This window comes from Psilocybe cubensis, chromosome 9, assembly GCF_017499595.1.
Source record: "Psilocybe cubensis strain MGC-MH-2018 chromosome 9, whole genome shotgun sequence".
NCBI lineage: Eukaryota > Fungi > Basidiomycota > Agaricomycetes > Agaricales > Agrocybaceae > Psilocybe > Psilocybe cubensis.
In genome coordinates this window covers 1,371,547-1,388,662 of record NC_063007.1, presented here as the reverse complement: position 1 = coordinate 1,388,662, position 17,116 = coordinate 1,371,547, and the positions used below count along the sequence as shown (strand labels likewise).

Below are 17,116 nucleotides of genomic sequence, written 5' to 3'. Positions count from 1 at the left end.
ACGGATGAAACATGGGCCCACAGGAATGTGACTTCGGATCCCTTAGCACTTCAGGAAGCAAGTCTGCTTGTTGTAGCAGGTAAAAGTGTTGTAAGGATAGTGCGCAGTGGTGGTAAAAGGTGTGTGTTCACGACGTAGCTACAAGGTTGTACCTATAGTAACTACGGAACCTATAGTAGAATAATCTAGAAAAAACGTGATAAGATAACTACAACAGAAAGATAATGACTTAGCAATGAAGTCGCTCGCCGACTATGATTCCAACACTCCCCTTAGTCGGCCAAAACTCCCAACTGCAACGTGAAACCATCGTGTGCAACGCGAGGTAAAGCCTTTGTGAAAAATGCCCGCCAAATTGTTTGAAGTGTTGATGTAAACCGTGTCGAGCATCTTCTTTTCCACCAAGTCGCGTAGGAAATGAAATGCAATGTCAATGTGCTTCGTACGGGCATGGAATTCTGGATGATGCGCAATCGAAATGGCTGCCGTATTGTTGGTAAAGATGGTTGACATCGACGGAATGTGGAAACCAAGCTCCGTGAAGAGTGAGCGGTGCCATAAGACTTGCTTCGCCGCATGTGTTGTGGAAACGTATTCGGCTTCAGCGGTTGAAAGTGCAACCGTATTCTGTTTCTTCGAGCTCCATGCCACAGCGCCGCCTGCTATCGTAACCACGTATCCGCTAGTTGATTTCCGATCATAATTTTCAGCCCAATCGGCGTCGCAATAAACATTGAGATTTACGTCCAAAAACTTGCGAATCGCCGCCGTAAGTGAGTTTGTGATTGCGCGTGCCCTTCAGATAGCGAAATATACGTTTGACAGCGGTCCAATGAGTCGATTTCGGCTTGCTGGTGAATTGCGCGAGTTTGTATACCGCAAACGCGATGTCTGGACGAGTTCCGAGTGCCAGATACATGAGCGAGCCGATGACCGTTGCATAACTGAATCCTAAACGCGAATTAACCTCCCCCTGACCGTCTCCATCCTCCCGAACACCTTCATCCTTATCCAATCGCACGTTCGGATCCATAGGCGTCGAAACGGGGTTTGCGTCTTGTAAACCAAACTTCTCAAGGAGTTTGTCGATGTAGTGTGCTTGCGAGAGCGAAATGTAATGGTCCTTTTGCTCGAGCTTGAATCCTAGCATTATTGAGGGCTGACCCATTGATTTAACGTCGAATTTCGAGCCTAATTCTTGCTCCAGCTGGTCGTTGAGCGAGTCGTTTGTGAAAAACTGATTATGTCGTCCACCCAGGTAACCAAAATCGTAAAATCGCTGTTTTCAGCTCGACGGATGTAGCAGCAGTAATCGCTCTTGAGTTTTGTAAAACCGAATGAAGTGAGAGCGTTATCGAGTTCATGGTTCCATACGTTTCCTGCCTGCTTGAGACCGTAAAGCGAACGAATGAGACGGCATGCCTGACCAGTGCCATCATCATAACCGGGTGGTTGGACCATATAAATCTCCTCCGAGATGTAACCGTGCAAATATGCACCCTTTATATCGAATTGACGCATTTTGAGATTGTGTACGGCCGAATATGCGAGTAGCGAGCGTAGCGTGTCGAATCGCATGACTGGTGCGAATGTTTCGTCCTCGCTGTAGTCTGTACCAGGTCTCTGAGAGCATCCCTGAACGACTAGTCGGGCCTTGTACTTGATGACGTTCCCGTTTTTGTCCCGTTTCTTTGCGTAGACCCAACGGCATCCAACCAGTTTCCTTCCATCCGGAATCTTCATCATCTCCCAAGTACCCATCCGTAAAAGCGTCTCGATTTCTTCGTCCATAGCTGCCTTCCACGCAGCTGCCTCACAGCTTTCCAAAGCTTCTTCAAGTGTCCGAGGTACGTCTGATTTGCGCATGGCAAAGACACATTCCGAATCGTCTAAAATCGCGCCCCACAGCTGTTCTTTGACAATGTTTGCTTGCTCCGTTGCTGTACTTGCGCTCTCGTCGATTTTGTAGCAATTTGTGGTGCGTTGGAGTCGTTTGGGATCGTGTAGTCGTAAACTAGCATTCGATGTTGCCTTCTGTAACGTTAATTTCACGAGCTGATCAACGTATGCTGGGCTGTGGAATCGATGCTGTAGACGAAATAGGTTCGTTCTTGACGGTTTCTGGCTCGTTTTTGCTGGATTTAACGTCTGTCGATTTGTTACGCTCCCCCTCAGACGATAATCCAGGAATTTCGACGTTCTGCGGCGTTTCGTTTTTGTTAAACGATACGTTTCGCGATGACTTCACTGTGCGCGATTTGGGATCGTAATAACGCACAGATTTTGAGCCTTTGTTAAAACCAACGAATACCTTCTTCTTTGACCGTGGCTTGAGCTTCAAAAGCCCCTTCGTCTCGTCTAACACCCATACATCGCATCCGAACTCCCGAAGGTGAGAAACATCCGGTTTCTTGTTGTGCCAGCCTTCATATGGTGTCTTGTCATCGAGTGCTTGAGTAGGCGCGCGGTTGCGTAAATAATTCGCATAATTGACCGCCTTGTCCCAGAAAAAGAGAGGTAAATTCTTCGCAATAATCATCGCACGTGCTAGCTCCAACAGCGTACGATTGTAGCGCTCTGCGACGCCGTTCTGAGATGGGGAATATGGCGCCGTCGTCTCGATTTCAATGCCTCTCTCCGCCGCCCACTTCTTAATCCGCTCGTTCACGAGTTCCTTGCCATTGTCCATGCGAATGTACCTTGGATACTGCCCAAACCTCCTCTTCACTCGCTCCCCATGATTCTCAATCGCCTTCGCCGCCTCCTTCTTGTCCTTCAAGAAAACCACACCGTTGTATCGCTTTGCGTCGTCCATAAACGTAATGTAGTAATAAAATCCATTTACCGAGCGTGTTCCGATAGGACCCCATACGTCACTCATGGTTCGCTCTCTAGGAACTGTGGATCGATTTTCTGCTTCTCCAGGGAAAGGTTTATGCGTCTGCTTCGCTTGGATGCACGCCTCGCACGATGGGGATGGAATAGACATTTCGTCCACGGAAAGACCAACGACGAGATCGTTCCGGACGAGTTTCTGCAACGACGACACTGAGATATGGCCAAAACGACGATGCCATTGATCCCAGGTGAGTTTAGGCGAGACGTAGTTGACCTGTTCCCCTGAATTAAGCTGAGCGCGAGCGTGAAGAATATACATCTGACCGCGTTTCGACCCTTTTCCAATAACCTTATCCTTCGCATCCATCAAAAAAACCTTCCCATTCTTAAACGACGAACTCCTCCCATCCCTCTCAAACCTTCCGAGCGACATCAAAGCATTTTCGGCTTCAGGGATGTGTAAAACGTCTTTCAAACGATGAGTAATCGTCTGCCCGTCGACATCGAAGTTGACGATGACTGTTCCGCGGCCTGCAATGATAGCTGGACTCTTTCCAACACCACAAACGGAGGAATTAACGAGTGGCGTATACTCGATGAAGGCTTCACGGACGGGACAAACGTGACTGGTGGTTGCAGAATCGTAAAGCCAGTCGTAACGAGAGAAGTTCGACGTCGAGTACGTGTGGTACGCAACCTCATCGTTGAGCGTAGTGTTGACGTCCTCCCGAGCCTGATTCGTCCGCCCTTTATTCTTCGTCTTCCGCCCCCTCGGACCCTTTCCTTCACGACCTCCGCCCTTCGCCCAGCATTTTCGAAATGTGCCCCATCTTGTGGCAATTATAGCACTTCTTCCCGCTGCTGCCATCCCTCGAACCATTACCCTTTCCATCCGACGACCCTTGACCTCCACGAACTTGAAGCGTAGTCCCTCCGGCACCATCACCTCCACGCTCCTTCCGACGACGAGCTTCTTCAAGAAGAACACCAACAAGCTCCTGCGAAGTGAGAGTAGGTCGGTTCCCACTCGAGCCCAAGAAAGATGACACATAGTTCTCCCAAGATTCCGGCAGCGAGGTGAGCAAGATCATGACAAAATCTTCGTCCGAAACAATGCTGCCCATGATGTGCAGCTCCTCCTGAAATTGACGTAGCTTTGCGATATGCTCTGCCATGTTGCATCCCTCCTCTGCGGTTGCCCGGAAAAGTGCTTGTCGTGTTGCCAAAACACCGATCGTCCCTTGGATTCCTTCACCGTGCACAACTGCATCCACATCTCGCGCGCTGTGCGCGCTCCCAGGACGTGTACCATTTCCGCATCGCTTAACGCGAGTTCGATCCTGCATCGCGCTTTCGCATCTCCCTTATCCCACGCTGTCTGAGCTGCGATTTCTTCCGCCGTGGGTGCGTTTGGTTTTGCTGATCCTGGTCGAAGTGACGTGCCGTCCATGTATTTCTCCAGTCCGAGGTCCACCAGTACTGCTAGCATGCGCCGCTTCCACGGCATCCAATTGTGGGCCTTCAGTGTGTCGATGCAATATCCGCCGATGTTGACTTCCGCGGTTGTCAAGTTGGCCATTTGACGTCGAGTGCGAGTTTAGATATAGATCGATAAGAATAGAACGAGTTTAAAACAAAATTTAGATAACGCAAGCTTGAGTTATGACCTCTCAGGGCTCATAACCTGTTGTAAGGATAGTGCGCAGTGGTGGTAAAAGGTGTGTGTTCACGACGTAGCTACACGGTTGTACCTACAGTAACTACGGAACCTATAGTAGAATAATCTAGAAAAAACGTGATAAGATAACTACAACAGAAAGATAATGACTTAGCGATGAAGTCGCTCGCCGACTATGATTCCAACAAAAAGACAAAGAAAAAAACTTTGAAAGCCTAGCTATTGAAGTAGATTCATGATACCTATTGAATGTGATGCTTTTCATTCTTATCTTGATGTTTCTTAAACATGTTTTCACACAAAATCAAAACAGAAAGCGGGTTCATTAAAAATCATCAAGTGCTACTTTTTGGGAGAGATATAAAACAGATGAGCACATGAGAGTAAAAACTATATACAGTCCAAATATTAAAAATTGTACAATGCAATCTATGAGACAAGGCAAAAAAGGAGACCAAAAAAAAGTTACAAAGAATTGAAATATACTACTTTTTTGGGGCCTTGGGTTTTTTGGGCGAGCGCGATGCTTCAGCCAGAGTCGTTTCCGCCTTTCGCTTCCGTCCAGCCCTTGTCTTTGTGGCTATGTTTGACGCGGGCAGCGTGGACGCCACAATCTCAACATCCTCCTCCACAATTTCAACCTTGTCGCTGTCCAAGGGATTAGACAACTCCGATGAGTGTCCATTCCCGGATGGCCCAGCCTTGGAGGATGGTTTAGCCTTTGACAATGGCTTAGCCTTTGAGGATGGGCCAGCCTTTGACAATGGTGTGGCCTTTGACGATGGTGCATCCTTTGACAACGGTGCGGCCTTTGACATCAAACTTTGAGAATGTGGAGCTGGGAGAGGGGGTGGTGGAGATAGGGAAAGGATGGGCGGTACCGGTGGGAGCGAGGGTCGGCCAACTGGGGGGGGCGAAGGCACTTTTGGAGTCGAACCGGGCAAGAATAGCGCTGTTGGTGGCGCAGACACGGCAGGGAGGACGGGTGCGGGTGGAGGTAGGGGTGGGGAAGGGAGGACAGGTGCTGGCGGTGGTGGAGGAGGGGAAGGGAGAATGGGTGCTGCTGGAGGTGGAGGTGGGGAAGGTAGGGGTGCTGGCGGTGGTGGTGGGCTTGGGGATTGTGGCGCAGAGGTGGGTTCACGGGTCTGCGACGGACCCGATTCTTGTTTGACCTCCATCTTGGAGGGTCCTGCTACCTGTTTGGGGGCGGGATTCCTTTGTTGTCAGGGCAACACTATAATCAGTGTGACAAGGCCACCAACAAAGATCAAGCAGAGAGAGAGAGAGCAGAGGAAGAGTAAGAGAGCAGAAAGAAAATAAGAGAGTGAGGGAGACTCAATGATTCTAAGAGATCACACCAATGATAGTGGATATCCTAAGAGATTGAAGCTGAAGCTACAGCTACCTACAAGTCCAGTATTTATACTCTACAGCTATTCTAGAATATTCCCTATATTACATCATAAAGGAAGGTTAAAGAATATAAGTGACATCATATAGAAAAAGGATGAGTAAGACTAGGAATCATATAGAATTTAATAGAAAGAAGTGGAGCAAAAAGGCTGTGATGAAAGAAATAAACTATCTAATCAGATAATTGATAAGATAATGAAAGGATAAGATAATTCTGTGAAGATAAAGAGGGGAAACTGGAGAAACCCTGACATTTGTTCATCCTACTCCAGCAAAACCCCGACCACATACTGAATGTCCTGGATTGCCTGCTTGATGTTGTTGAACATTGTGACGGAAAGCGAAGTGTTTCCTGCCACTTGTTTTTTTGCCGTGGTCCACTCGGCCTTCAGCTCTTGAAAGCTGTCCTTGACGGTCTTCATCCTCTTCTCCACCGCCAAGTTTGTCTTGGCAAATGTTGCAATCCGTGCGTTTATTGCCGTCATGGACGCGGAAAGGCCATCCATCCGTTCTATCAGTCAGCCTTGTTGCTCAAATAGCTGCACAAGCAGCTCTGCCACATCCTCGGGGAACGACCCTTCTCCGGCCTTCTCCTTCGCCGAAACATCCTCCCCCTCCTCCAACTTCAACACCTTCCTGTAACTTCCCAGCGGCGTCAAGAGGTTGAATTGCCCGGCGACGGTGTTGCGTCCCGGATAGAAATGTCCCGGGTAGAAACTGCAGTAAATCTTGCGAGACTTGCAAGACTTGCAAGATTGGTGCTTTACGGGGACGAGAGGCTCAGTGCCTGTCTCCCCCTTGACATGGCACGGCACCTTGAATTTGGTGCATCCCATGCACCTTTCCACCATATCCACCATCCCCTCCGGCACCTGGCGCGCTTTTTTGGATCTTAACCGCGCCTTCCTGATGGGGGGGATATCGTCCTGGTTGGTGTCCTTCTTTGCAGACTGGGTGAGCATCTTCCGGGTGGGGGTGGTAGGCGGGGCCTCTTGGTCATTGCCTTTGTTGTCCTTGTTGACGTCGGCGTCCGCGTCTTTGTCCGTATGGCTTTCTATCATCCCTTTGCTCTTGTATTTCCCCTGCTTGGACTTTGCCAATCTTTCCAGCTTCTCCCTGTACGCTGGGTGACCAGGCATGTTGGAGGCGGTGATGTGGAGAATGATTTCCCCCTTCCTTGTCTGTGGGCCCCTGTAGTCCGCTGGAGCCAACTGAATGGACTCTACGGGGTCCGCCGCTTTCCGTTTGCCCTTGTCTTTGTGGGCGTCTGTTATGGGTCCGTCTTCCACCGGGGGTTTGACTGTCTTGCCCTTGCCCTTCTTGGCCCGTCTCTTCTCCGTCTCCTCCTTGTTCCTCTCCTTGTCTGTCTCTTGCTCCTGCTCCTGCTCCCTCTTTCTCCTCTCCTCTGCCTTCTGCCTCTCCTGCTCCCTGGTCTTCCTCTCCTGCTCCCTCTTCCCCCTCTCCTCCTTTCTCCTCTCCTCCACCTTCTGCTTCTCTTCCTCCCTCTTCCTCCTCTCCTCCTCCCTCTGCCTCTCCTCCTTCTCCTCCCTCTGCCTCTCCTCCTCCCTCTTTTTCTTCTCCTCCCTCTTCCTCCTTACCTCCCTTTTCCCCCTCTTCTCCACCCTCTGCCTCTCCTCCTCTTGCTCCTCCTTCTCCCTCCTCTTCTCTTGCTCCTCCTCCTCCCTCCTCTTCCTCTGTGCCTCCTGGCCTTCCTGGTATGCCTTGAAATTTGCGACTTGATGATGCAAAGTCGCCCAGTCGACCTCAAACCTTGCTACCTGCTTGCCGTCCTTGCCCTGGCTGGTCTTGTATGAATACACGATAGGGCTTGCAATATAATCCACGAGGCGGAAGTTGGCCACGTTTCTGACATGTTCTTGACACAGTGGAACCTATTGGATGAATTTTTTTTGTTCAGTAAGTCTTATGCTCAAGGAATATCGATTACTCACCAAGTCCCTGTAGAGCTGCTCCAACTGAGCATTGAACGCGCTTTCGCCATTGCGGTAGCACTCTGTGAAGGTTTTTTCCCAGTCAGCAAGGCGTTGGGCGAAGGTGGCAGTGGTGGAAGATGAAGAGGCCATTGGGAAAGCATTTTTTTTTTGGGGGGGAAGATGCGTTAATGGGTGAGGCACGGTAGAACGTAGGGGTGGTGATCGTGGTTAGAGTTAGTCTAAAAAAAGTCTAAAAAAAAGCGGTCCCGCAAAACAAAACCATACACAAACATGTACAATCTGAGTCATGTGATTTCTTCACCAGATCCAATTTGTGCAAAAGTTGCTAAGTTCAATACACAGGTGAATCTATTTGCGTGTCATGGAAAATCCTCGGATAGTATTGTATTCCATGAGATATATAAACAAGCCCATCCAGTTGCACTTTCTGGACTGTATGTTCTCCTACAACTTTATTCCCACCTCTAGCAAAAGTTCCCCCATTGACTACACCAGTCTCAACAATCTTACCAGGCCTCTTGAAAAACTGAAGGAACCTCCTCCCGTAAAATCTATAAAATGTAAGACTAATTGCATTAATTCAAGTAAATTTTAATTGATTTCTGAGCATCAGCAATGTCTTCAAATATTAGCAACTCTAAGGAAAGCAAATGCACAGCAAGGCCGGATGACCTGGCTCCGCCGCCAATACCAGTCATTCCAGATAACCTGGCTCTACCCCCTATGCCTATTATTCCAGCTAACCTGGCTCCTCCCCCTATGCCTGTTATTCCAACTAACCTGGCTCCACCCCCTATGCCTGTTATTCCAGCTAACCTGGCTCCTCCCCCTATGCCTGTTATTCCAACTAACCTGGCTCCACCCCCTATGCCTGTTATTCCAGCTAACCTAGATCCTCCACCTATGCCTGTCATCCGGAAAGACCTGGCTCCGCCGCCAATGCCAATCATTCCAGATAACCTGGCTCCTCCCTCTATGCCTGTTATTCCAGATACCCTAGATCCTCCACCTATGCCTGTCATCTGGGATGATGCGGCTCCGCCGTTGATGGCAGCACATATTTTATACACGTCTGTCGTCGACAAAATCATTATGGACTCTTGTCCAGCTATTTCCTCTGAGAGGAGGCAAGGTCGCTATTCTCCACCCCCTGAAGCATGCCACCTGCTCCTTCAAAACCCTTATTTTTGAACCTATGGCAGGTTTGATCCCATGGGCGGCTACCCCAGTTCACCTCCCACCCAGTCTGACATTGAGTTCAAGGATGTGACAGATCAGACGGTGTATTTTAACCCTCCTTTTCTATATGTATGTACTCAGATATTACCAAGCACTAGATACTGACGACTATTTTAGAATTATACCAAGCAGCAGCTACGGGCAATATACAACCAAATAATTGACAGTTCCGTCGGCGACAGTAGTTATGACGGAAAGGTCACAATGTTCAAGAACCTCTGGCTGCATCAGCTGCAGTCAGAGATTCTGACTTATAATGCGCTGGAGGAAATTGACTCTGGGCTGGCAGGGATTGAATTGAGTTTGGAAAAGCATTTGTATACCGGTAGAGATGAATAAATTATTTTTAGAGCCCTTGTGCTCATTGATTTGCAATACCCCATAAATAACCCTCCCTCTCTGAGAAGACACGGGTCAAATGGGTCCGTCTGACAGCACAACACAGGTCAAAACGGATCCGTCTGCTTGCAATACACGCAATGTAGATGGACCCGTCCGGTTCATTTGCGGCCCGTGTTTTTCCCGTGCAGCCCGACATGCTGAAGATCGAAGTTTGTGATTGGTTATAAACTATATGTAATCCAACAAACACAAATCCCAGGGAAAGAGTGGTCCAGACTGGATAGGACAAAACCTTCTCCTAAGTTTCTTAAGGGAGGACGCTGCCTAGGATTTAAGTAGATTAGGATGGTGTGGATTGTGAAGGGTAAAGAAAGTGAAATGGTAAGAAGAGGATAACCGGGTCGTCTGGGTACGATGGTAAATAAGCCTTCCGAAAATAGGATGGAACCGTGAAATTGGATGGCGGGTGTATATGGAAAGCGTGAAGAAGGTGCGTAGAATGCGTATGAGAAATCAATAAATGTGAATCTTAGAGGGGTGGTCGGAAGTGAGTGGGGAAGGTTTCGAGAGGAAATGAGGAGATGACTGGGAGTTGGAACGTCGTTGAAGGGCTGAATCTTGGGGATGGTGAAAGTATCCTTAAATTGACAATCTTTCTGATGCTTGGAATGAAGCTATATGTCGCGGGAGTATCGACTGAATCGAGGATGAAAGACTAAGTCTGTCTCAAATGAAATTGCTCCAGATGAGTTGACGGAGGGAAAGAATGTCTTGGATACACTCCTAACGGCAATGGTTGGAAGGTGTAGAAGGAGTAGGAGCGGTGACGGATTGGATGGAGGAGAGGAAGTAGGGAGTATTAGATGTCTGGATAGAAGTTGGATATTCAATGCTGGGAAGAAGAGGCGTTGAAGAAAAAGGAGGACTGGTCTTGGATGAAATCCTCTCTTAATGGAAAGTAAGATGACTTCGGATGAATGGAAGTAAACTTGGTCTTGATGGAGGGTGGAACTGATGACTGAATTGGACTTGGGTTTGGGCTTGGCTTGAACTTGAGCTTGGAATTAAAATGAATCAATGTGGATTGACTTGAAATTGACTTGACTTGGATGAAAATTGACTTGTTTTGAAGAAAGTGGGGACTGGGTGTAACTTTCCTGTCATTTCATGTAATTCTACTACAGCTTTTATACTAAAAGCTACATGAACAAAATACCAATCTGAGATACTGAAAACCGAGTCATATACTGTACAAAGTGTCAAGAATGAGGCTACGCAAGTGTAACAATAAGCAAGAACAATAAGACATGTCAATATCAACACAACAACAGATAAGAAATAAATAGGATGAGTAAGAAAGAAGTGTACGACGAAGGTGAATGGTAATACAGATTAGATAAAAGAAGCAAGGATGAGTCAGAAAGCATAGAAGATTGGTAAGACAAAGACAATAAAAGCGCAACAGACAATAGAAAAGATATAAATAAATACAAAAGAATGAGTAAGACAAACCAAAAATAAGTTGGAATGAGTAATCCGCAGCCTGACGCTGAGTAAAACCATTGAGTTGATAAAAATAGAGTTGACAGTCCGGCTGTGCAAGGCAGTGTAGAAAGCTGTGCAGTTGAATGGTTGACTGATCCGTCGCATAGCCTTGATGATCCAACAAAGTGACATGATCCGGAATAATGTGGCTCCCATGTGACGAGTATTGATAAGATAAGATGTGTGGATGACTTATGGAAAGAATGACTGCTTGGGTTGAGGGCGTTGTGTATAGATCCAAAATGAACATCTCATCTCCAATCAGGATTGGGGTATGATAACGCGGATCCCGCAGGCCACCCAGCGGCTCCATTTAGTGCTAAATGGCACATCATGTATACTATAATTTGCCAGGATAAATCACACGTACATCACGCTAATCTCCTAATTAGGTAGCGGGAGTAAATCTACCGTAAATAAACTGTCTTATGTGAAAGATCACCGAGCAGCAGCGACTCAATATTGAGCTGCATATGTTTTGTATGTTTATATGCTGTGCACTTCCCTGGGCAACAATGGACAGTGAGTTCTTTGTCAATTTTTGCTTTGCTTTAGCTCCGAATTTTACCATTCCGGATTGTTCCTCATTCTTTCCAAAACATCTTGCTCAAGAGGTTTCTGCTTGGAGTGAAAGCTTTTTACAGTTTATTGAAAGCAAGACACATCTTACACTATCTTTCAATGGCTGGAGTTCACGATTAGGGATGCCAAAGTTCGGTTCCGAACTGATGCAAGAACCAAGAACCGGCCGAACCAAACCGACGGTTCTGGTTTGGTCCAGTTCTGGTTTGGCCAACGTCTCTGTTGGTTTGGTTCTCGGTTTGGGCATGGAGCCTCCCTGGCAGAACCGGGTTCGAACTGGTTTGAACTGAACTTTTAATGCAGAAATTTTCAAAATTTTTGGTGCAGAACTTGTTGTTCTGCAATGGAAAACAAAGTGAGTCATATGTACTCAGCTTTCAATCTCAGTTTGAACTGTCGCGGCCCGAAAGGTATCATTATATAATGCGCAGCGCAAATTACTCAACCTGACTTTGTAGTCAAGTAATAATAGAATCATTAACATTTTTCAATATACAATTTGTAAGTACAGTACCAGCACTATACCCCCGCATTGAGTGTGCATGTAAATCCACACCCTTGTTGTCGTCGTCGTTATCACCCTCCACCCAACCCCCAGCACCATCATCCACCTCATCCTCGCAGGCCTCGCTCATTACAACAACCTCTGTCTGCAGCGCACGTCCCATCTCAATCACCTGGCACTTGTCGTTATTGGGATCCAATGATGAGATCTATACTTTTCATACAACAACTCCGAAACAAAGATCTTTCTTTACGGATGGAAGAGTCTTCAATGGAATTTCTGTAACAGGTAAAATTCTTGTTGATGCTGCTTTACGGGTGAGTTTTGAACCAATTTTTTCTATACTTATACTGATTCAAGTTTGTGTTTAGATTCTCAATCTATATGGCATAAAATGTTTTAGTGCAGTAGCAGGTGATGGTGGATCAAATGTTTGAGCAGCTCGAATTAAAATCAACAAGCAATATCCATGGATTCTCAACATTTACAATCCATGTTATAATTTGAACCTCTTCATGAAAGATCTCGGGAAGCTTTTTAAAGACGTATGTAATCAATACTTTTGTTAATTTTATGATGTTGAAATATTTGATACATGTAGACTTTGTCAATTTCATCTGCACTTGCAAACTATTTTGGAAAGTCAAACTATGGTACATTCCATCTGGATATTCAGCGCAAAGTTGATGGAGTGGCACAAGGAATCAAATCACATTCTGACACATGGTTTTTGTCAAGCTATACACAAGTTGTTTCTGTCTACACTTGCATGCCCTTGATCAAGAAGTGTATTAAATCTAACGTTCTAAAGTTTGATACTCCACTAGTACATATTTATGCCCATATTTTACTAGCATTTCTAACAGTTTTATTGTCAGACAAAGAAGCTTCTACCATATATTTGAGATGGTGCTCAACACTACTTGTTTATGGCTTCTATGAATGGCTTTATCTCGCTTTTGTCATCTGGAGCAAAGGCAATTCTTACACTTGAAGGTCAGAATACTACCTGTGCCGACGTTTTCTATAGCTGGATCTGCATTGCATACGACTTGGAGCAAGTTCTTGCATCTCCTGTTATTGGAGTTGGAAATCTTCAAAGTGAAGTTGTCAACATCTACAATCATCAATTCAATCAGATGATGAAAGAGTCGTCTCACCACATATATTTTCTTGCATATTATCTTCATCCATGTATGTCCTGAAAAAACTGATTTGTACCAATTAATATCTAACTATTCTTCAGTATTTCATCAATATGAAGGAATACAACTTGTCATGCCGCCACTTTCAAAGGACCAAGCGTTGACCAAAGAAAATTATCCCACTCTTTTTAAGCTGCTTCTCACATCTGTTCTCTGTATTTTCCAAGGCAAACAACTACGCACACAAGATTCAGGAATGGAAGTTGTCCCCATTCTAATCTGCCAGTTAATTGCCTATGCTTATAATCAGACTCTGTTCCAACAAGCTCCCCTAACACGCAATACAAAACCTCTTAAATGGCGGAACCAATTTGCACAAGATTCAAACAGTAATTTGCTTGCAGTGAGCTTTATTTTTGTGATTTTTGTGCCACATTTAGCTGACCTATCTTATAGCGAGTTGCAATCAAAATATTTTCCATCTCTCCTTCAGAGATTTGTGATGAAAGAACAGCCTCTCGTCTCGGCTGGTTCAATGCTGCACGTCGCAGCTCTATTACTCCAGAGCATCTTATCAGCTCCGCGAAGCTTTACGACTACTATGTCAATGGATTCAGTGAAAAGGGATTCAAGCATAGTGCTCGTGTTCATCTTTCCACAATATCCGAATTTCCTATGAATTCAGCTCCCTCTACATTCTCCGCTCCAACGCTAATGGACCTTGTCAACAAGGACAATGTTGACCCCCAACTCAATTCTGCGGCTTTGGAACATCTATGGTTCAATAATCCCGATCCATATGATTAGAAAGGACAAGGACCAAAAAAAGACGAAAAAGTGTTCCAAAAAAAAGAAAGAAAACAGACGGCAACGTTGTGAAAGCCCTGACTGGTGAGTGGCGGTCAGGATTCAATGATCACTATTATGATGATCAAATCAATTTTGGACCACTTCCCTCCTTCACATTTATCTTGTCTGTTGCAATTTTGATTGTCAGCAAAAATGCACATGGATGGAAGGGTGATTGCTGGAGCCGACGAGGAGAGAGACATGCCGGAGTGACGATTGAAAGATCATGGGAACAACTTGTGCATTGATAGTACATGAATGCGAAAGAAGGGAAAATCCAGATCGTGATCATGATGTTACGAAAAAGGAGGTGCGAGGGTGATATCTCGAAGTGGGCAAAAAACAAGTGGGGTGGGAGGAGCCCAGTATCGTTGAGCACATACATCTCCGAAGGTGTGAATGATGTCGCATATAATGAAGTGAGGGAGGATGAGAGGGGAGGAGATATGTCAAACCACAAGTACGTATAGTGGAGATCCATGAAATGTTATAAGACTATAACAAAGCGGGAGCGTAGAGAGACAGAGGGATGGACTAGAGAGTTTCGTCGTTACTGAATGATATTATCAAGTTGGACGACCGAAAGGGTTGCCCTGCGCTGTGAAAGTCTTTCTGCGGATGAAGTAGGCTTTCTAAGTGTGGCTCGGAAGAAGTAGAGTGTGGTAGTGGTCGGTACGTGTCGGTATGGTGCCAGAATGGGAAAGAGACTCAGATGGCCCCTGGCGGAAGTAAGGAAGCATAGAAGATCTCAGCAAATGATGCATCGGCAACAGCCTGCGTCTTCGACTTCGTCCGCCGTATTTCCTTCCGCTGAAGTGTCTGCTATTCCAAAATAATTCGATAAACTATCAGAATCGGAACAATCAGAAGAATGAGATGTCAAAACAGACCATCTTGACCCCTTCTTTTCTTTTTCTTGAGCCCATCGCCATCATTTGGCGGTGCGTAAGGTCGAATAGATAAGTGCATAATCGTTGGTATCGGTGCAGCTGCTGAAGGAGATGAAGAGGAAGATGGTTGTTGGGGCGTGTAAGTAGGCAGCTTTAGATCTATTTTGGTTTGTCACAATTCAAATCAGTACGGCTGATTGCAAACAAAGACGTGGCAAACAAGTATAGAGAAAGAATATTATGAAGGGGAGAGGTTAACGTAGAAGAATTAAAATCGAAACCAGAGAGGTCCCGTGAGGCTCAAAATAGCATAAAAACCGTATCGTCTAGTCGCAACCCTTTAATTAATAGAAAAATTTTCAGGAGTAGATGTCATAATAACACAAGGATAGGGAAAAAACGTATACAGAGAATGATAAGGCCAGAAACACGTTTCTAAGAAGGGAAAATGCGAATTGGTGGGTGGAAAATGACTTACTTGCCAGGCTCTCGTCATCTTGCAGCATCCGCCCAAGGTATAGAACACGGAGATATGATGGCGCTGGTGGTCTGTCGTCTTGCCAATCTATAGTTACATTTTAAGAAAAAGCGAAACGTCAAGGGAAAGATGGATGGCAAGGGTCGCATTAACGACTGTCAGTGGAAGTGTTGATAGATGTTGGGCGAGGACAGAAGTAGAGAGTTAGTACTCACCCGCTGGCCATGAGTTCCACACAAGCTCTTTGACCCTGCCAACCGCCGTTTCAGGCTCAAAAGACATCGTCCGCCGCTTTCCAGAAATGAGCAGAAATGTGAGATATGTCTGAGGTGTCTGCGGCACGGGTTGTTCGTCCATTGTGAGTTCTGGTAAAGCCGGAGAATCGCTATCCACTTTGAGGTCCTGCTGGTCCTGGGAAGGCGGCGATGTCAGAGGTGGAGCTTTGTCGTCTCCCAAGGTATCCTCGCTCATTGGGTCTGGTTGTGTGGGAACAGCGGGTTGTGTTAATGGGTCGTGTGCCAGCGATGACGATGGTTGCGTGCGCTGCCGCTGCTCTTCCTCGTGGTCAACACGCGTAAACGATGTCCGCGTCGAGGACGGGGGTAAATCTTGACCAACAGCTGGAGCAGCGAAAGCAGGAGCCGGTGCTTCCAGCGGTGATGAGGGGGAAACCTCGCTACCAACAGCGGGTCCCGATTCGGAAGTATTGGTCGCAGACATAATGAAGGGTGCTCGTCGTCGCCGGGAGCAGCAGGGAGCAACGAGAAGAGTGTTAGATGGTGGAGGAAGTGGAGGAAAGAAAGGAAAGACCAGGAACAGTGCAAAGTGTATATATATAGAGCACTTTGACAACCAAACTCGGTCACACTTGCAAGCCAGAACGGTCTCAAAATCGCGGCCACTGTTCATCCTTATCCCCCTCAGTCTTCAATTTAGTTCTCTTCTTCGCATCAGCAATGTTTTTTCATGTTCTTCTTTACATCTGTGTCTACCCAATCTCGCCTCTTTTCGGCTTCCGCCATGCAGTTTGATTAGCCCGCAAGTGTCAAGACTAGGTTCAACTAGGCAGTCGCATTCTACCCTTTCTGTTCATTTCCACAAACTCTCCATAATCTAAGAGTCGACAACAACTTTGCGCGTTCTAGAATCTCACGGGGGTCTAATATGGATCTCTTGGGCACAGAAGCCTTGTCAAATGATTCTCACACACTGCAGACTCGCTAGCCAATCCTCATGCGTTCGGTAAGTCTCGGTGTCTGCATTCTAAAACTAGTCATGGCACATGGCGTCGACTGTGATCTCATGAAGAGGAGCTGTGAATCCTGTGTGCAAGGTACAGATAAAAGCATGAAGACTAACCGATAATTTCTGTCATCTTAACCAAGTGTTCTTCTCCAATCCTTGGCCTCAAGCTTGATCTTGGAACAACTCGACAGGGGGTTTATTACCTCTGGTCTTGCCGCTCATCCTTAGCATTTCATTGATGCTTGGGATATATGCCAATGTAGCCGGATTGAAGTACACTTAGTTCAGTTTAGTTTCTGGCCACAAGCTCTAATCTCAGCACAGTCACATTTGTAGGTCTGCGCTGATCTTGACTGTTGCACGGCGCAGGACGGCAAAATCATTGGTCTATCTTTAGATCACCCGGAATCAT

The 17,116-nt window shown here is 46.4% G+C and overlaps 6 protein-coding genes across 6 annotated transcripts; 2 read left to right on the top strand and 4 right to left on the bottom strand.

The window, feature by feature from the left end:
- Positions 1-5,001: 5,001 nt before the first annotated feature.
- Positions 5,002-5,694, bottom strand: JR316_0009872 (uncharacterized protein; the record flags this gene model as incomplete). The annotated part of the gene is made up of 1 exon (XM_047895552.1): positions 5,002-5,694. One exon carries the CDS (start codon positions 5,692-5,694, stop codon positions 5,002-5,004), a length of 693 nt encoding a protein of 230 aa, XP_047745271.1.
- A 403-nt stretch (positions 5,695-6,097) lies between these two features.
- Positions 6,098-6,414, bottom strand: JR316_0009871 (uncharacterized protein; the record flags this gene model as incomplete). Its single annotated transcript, XM_047895551.1, has 2 exons — positions 6,098-6,101; positions 6,221-6,414. The coding sequence occupies 2 exons, from the start codon at positions 6,412-6,414 to the stop codon at positions 6,098-6,100; spliced, it is 198 nt and encodes a 65-aa protein (XP_047745270.1).
- A 33-nt stretch (positions 6,415-6,447) lies between these two features.
- On the bottom strand, positions 6,448-8,013 carry JR316_0009870 (uncharacterized protein; the record flags this gene model as incomplete). The annotated part of the gene is made up of 2 exons (XM_047895550.1): positions 6,448-7,821; positions 7,882-8,013. 2 exons carry the CDS (start codon positions 8,011-8,013, stop codon positions 6,448-6,450), a joined length of 1,506 nt encoding a protein of 501 aa, XP_047745269.1.
- Positions 8,014-8,607: 594 nt separating this feature from the next.
- Positions 8,608-9,462, top strand: JR316_0009869 (uncharacterized protein; the record flags this gene model as incomplete). The annotated part of the gene is made up of 3 exons (XM_047895549.1): positions 8,608-8,927; positions 9,087-9,165; positions 9,241-9,462. The coding sequence occupies 3 exons, from the start codon at positions 8,608-8,610 to the stop codon at positions 9,460-9,462; spliced, it is 621 nt and encodes a 206-aa protein (XP_047745268.1).
- Positions 9,463-12,612: 3,150 nt separating this feature from the next.
- JR316_0009868 (uncharacterized protein) lies at positions 12,613-14,049 on the top strand (the record flags this gene model as incomplete). Its single annotated transcript, XM_047895548.1, has 5 exons — positions 12,613-12,642; positions 12,699-12,907; positions 13,128-13,291; positions 13,344-13,645; positions 13,699-14,049. 5 exons carry the CDS (start codon positions 12,613-12,615, stop codon positions 14,047-14,049), a joined length of 1,056 nt encoding a protein of 351 aa, XP_047745267.1.
- An 864-nt stretch (positions 14,050-14,913) lies between these two features.
- Positions 14,914-16,179, bottom strand: JR316_0009867 (Ubiquitin-like protein 3; the record flags this gene model as incomplete). The annotated part of the gene is made up of 5 exons (XM_047895547.1): positions 14,914-14,936; positions 14,982-15,132; positions 15,300-15,319; positions 15,460-15,546; positions 15,675-16,179. 5 exons carry the CDS (start codon positions 16,177-16,179, stop codon positions 14,914-14,916), a joined length of 786 nt encoding a protein of 261 aa, XP_047745266.1.
- Between the last annotated feature and the right edge of the window lie 937 nt (positions 16,180-17,116).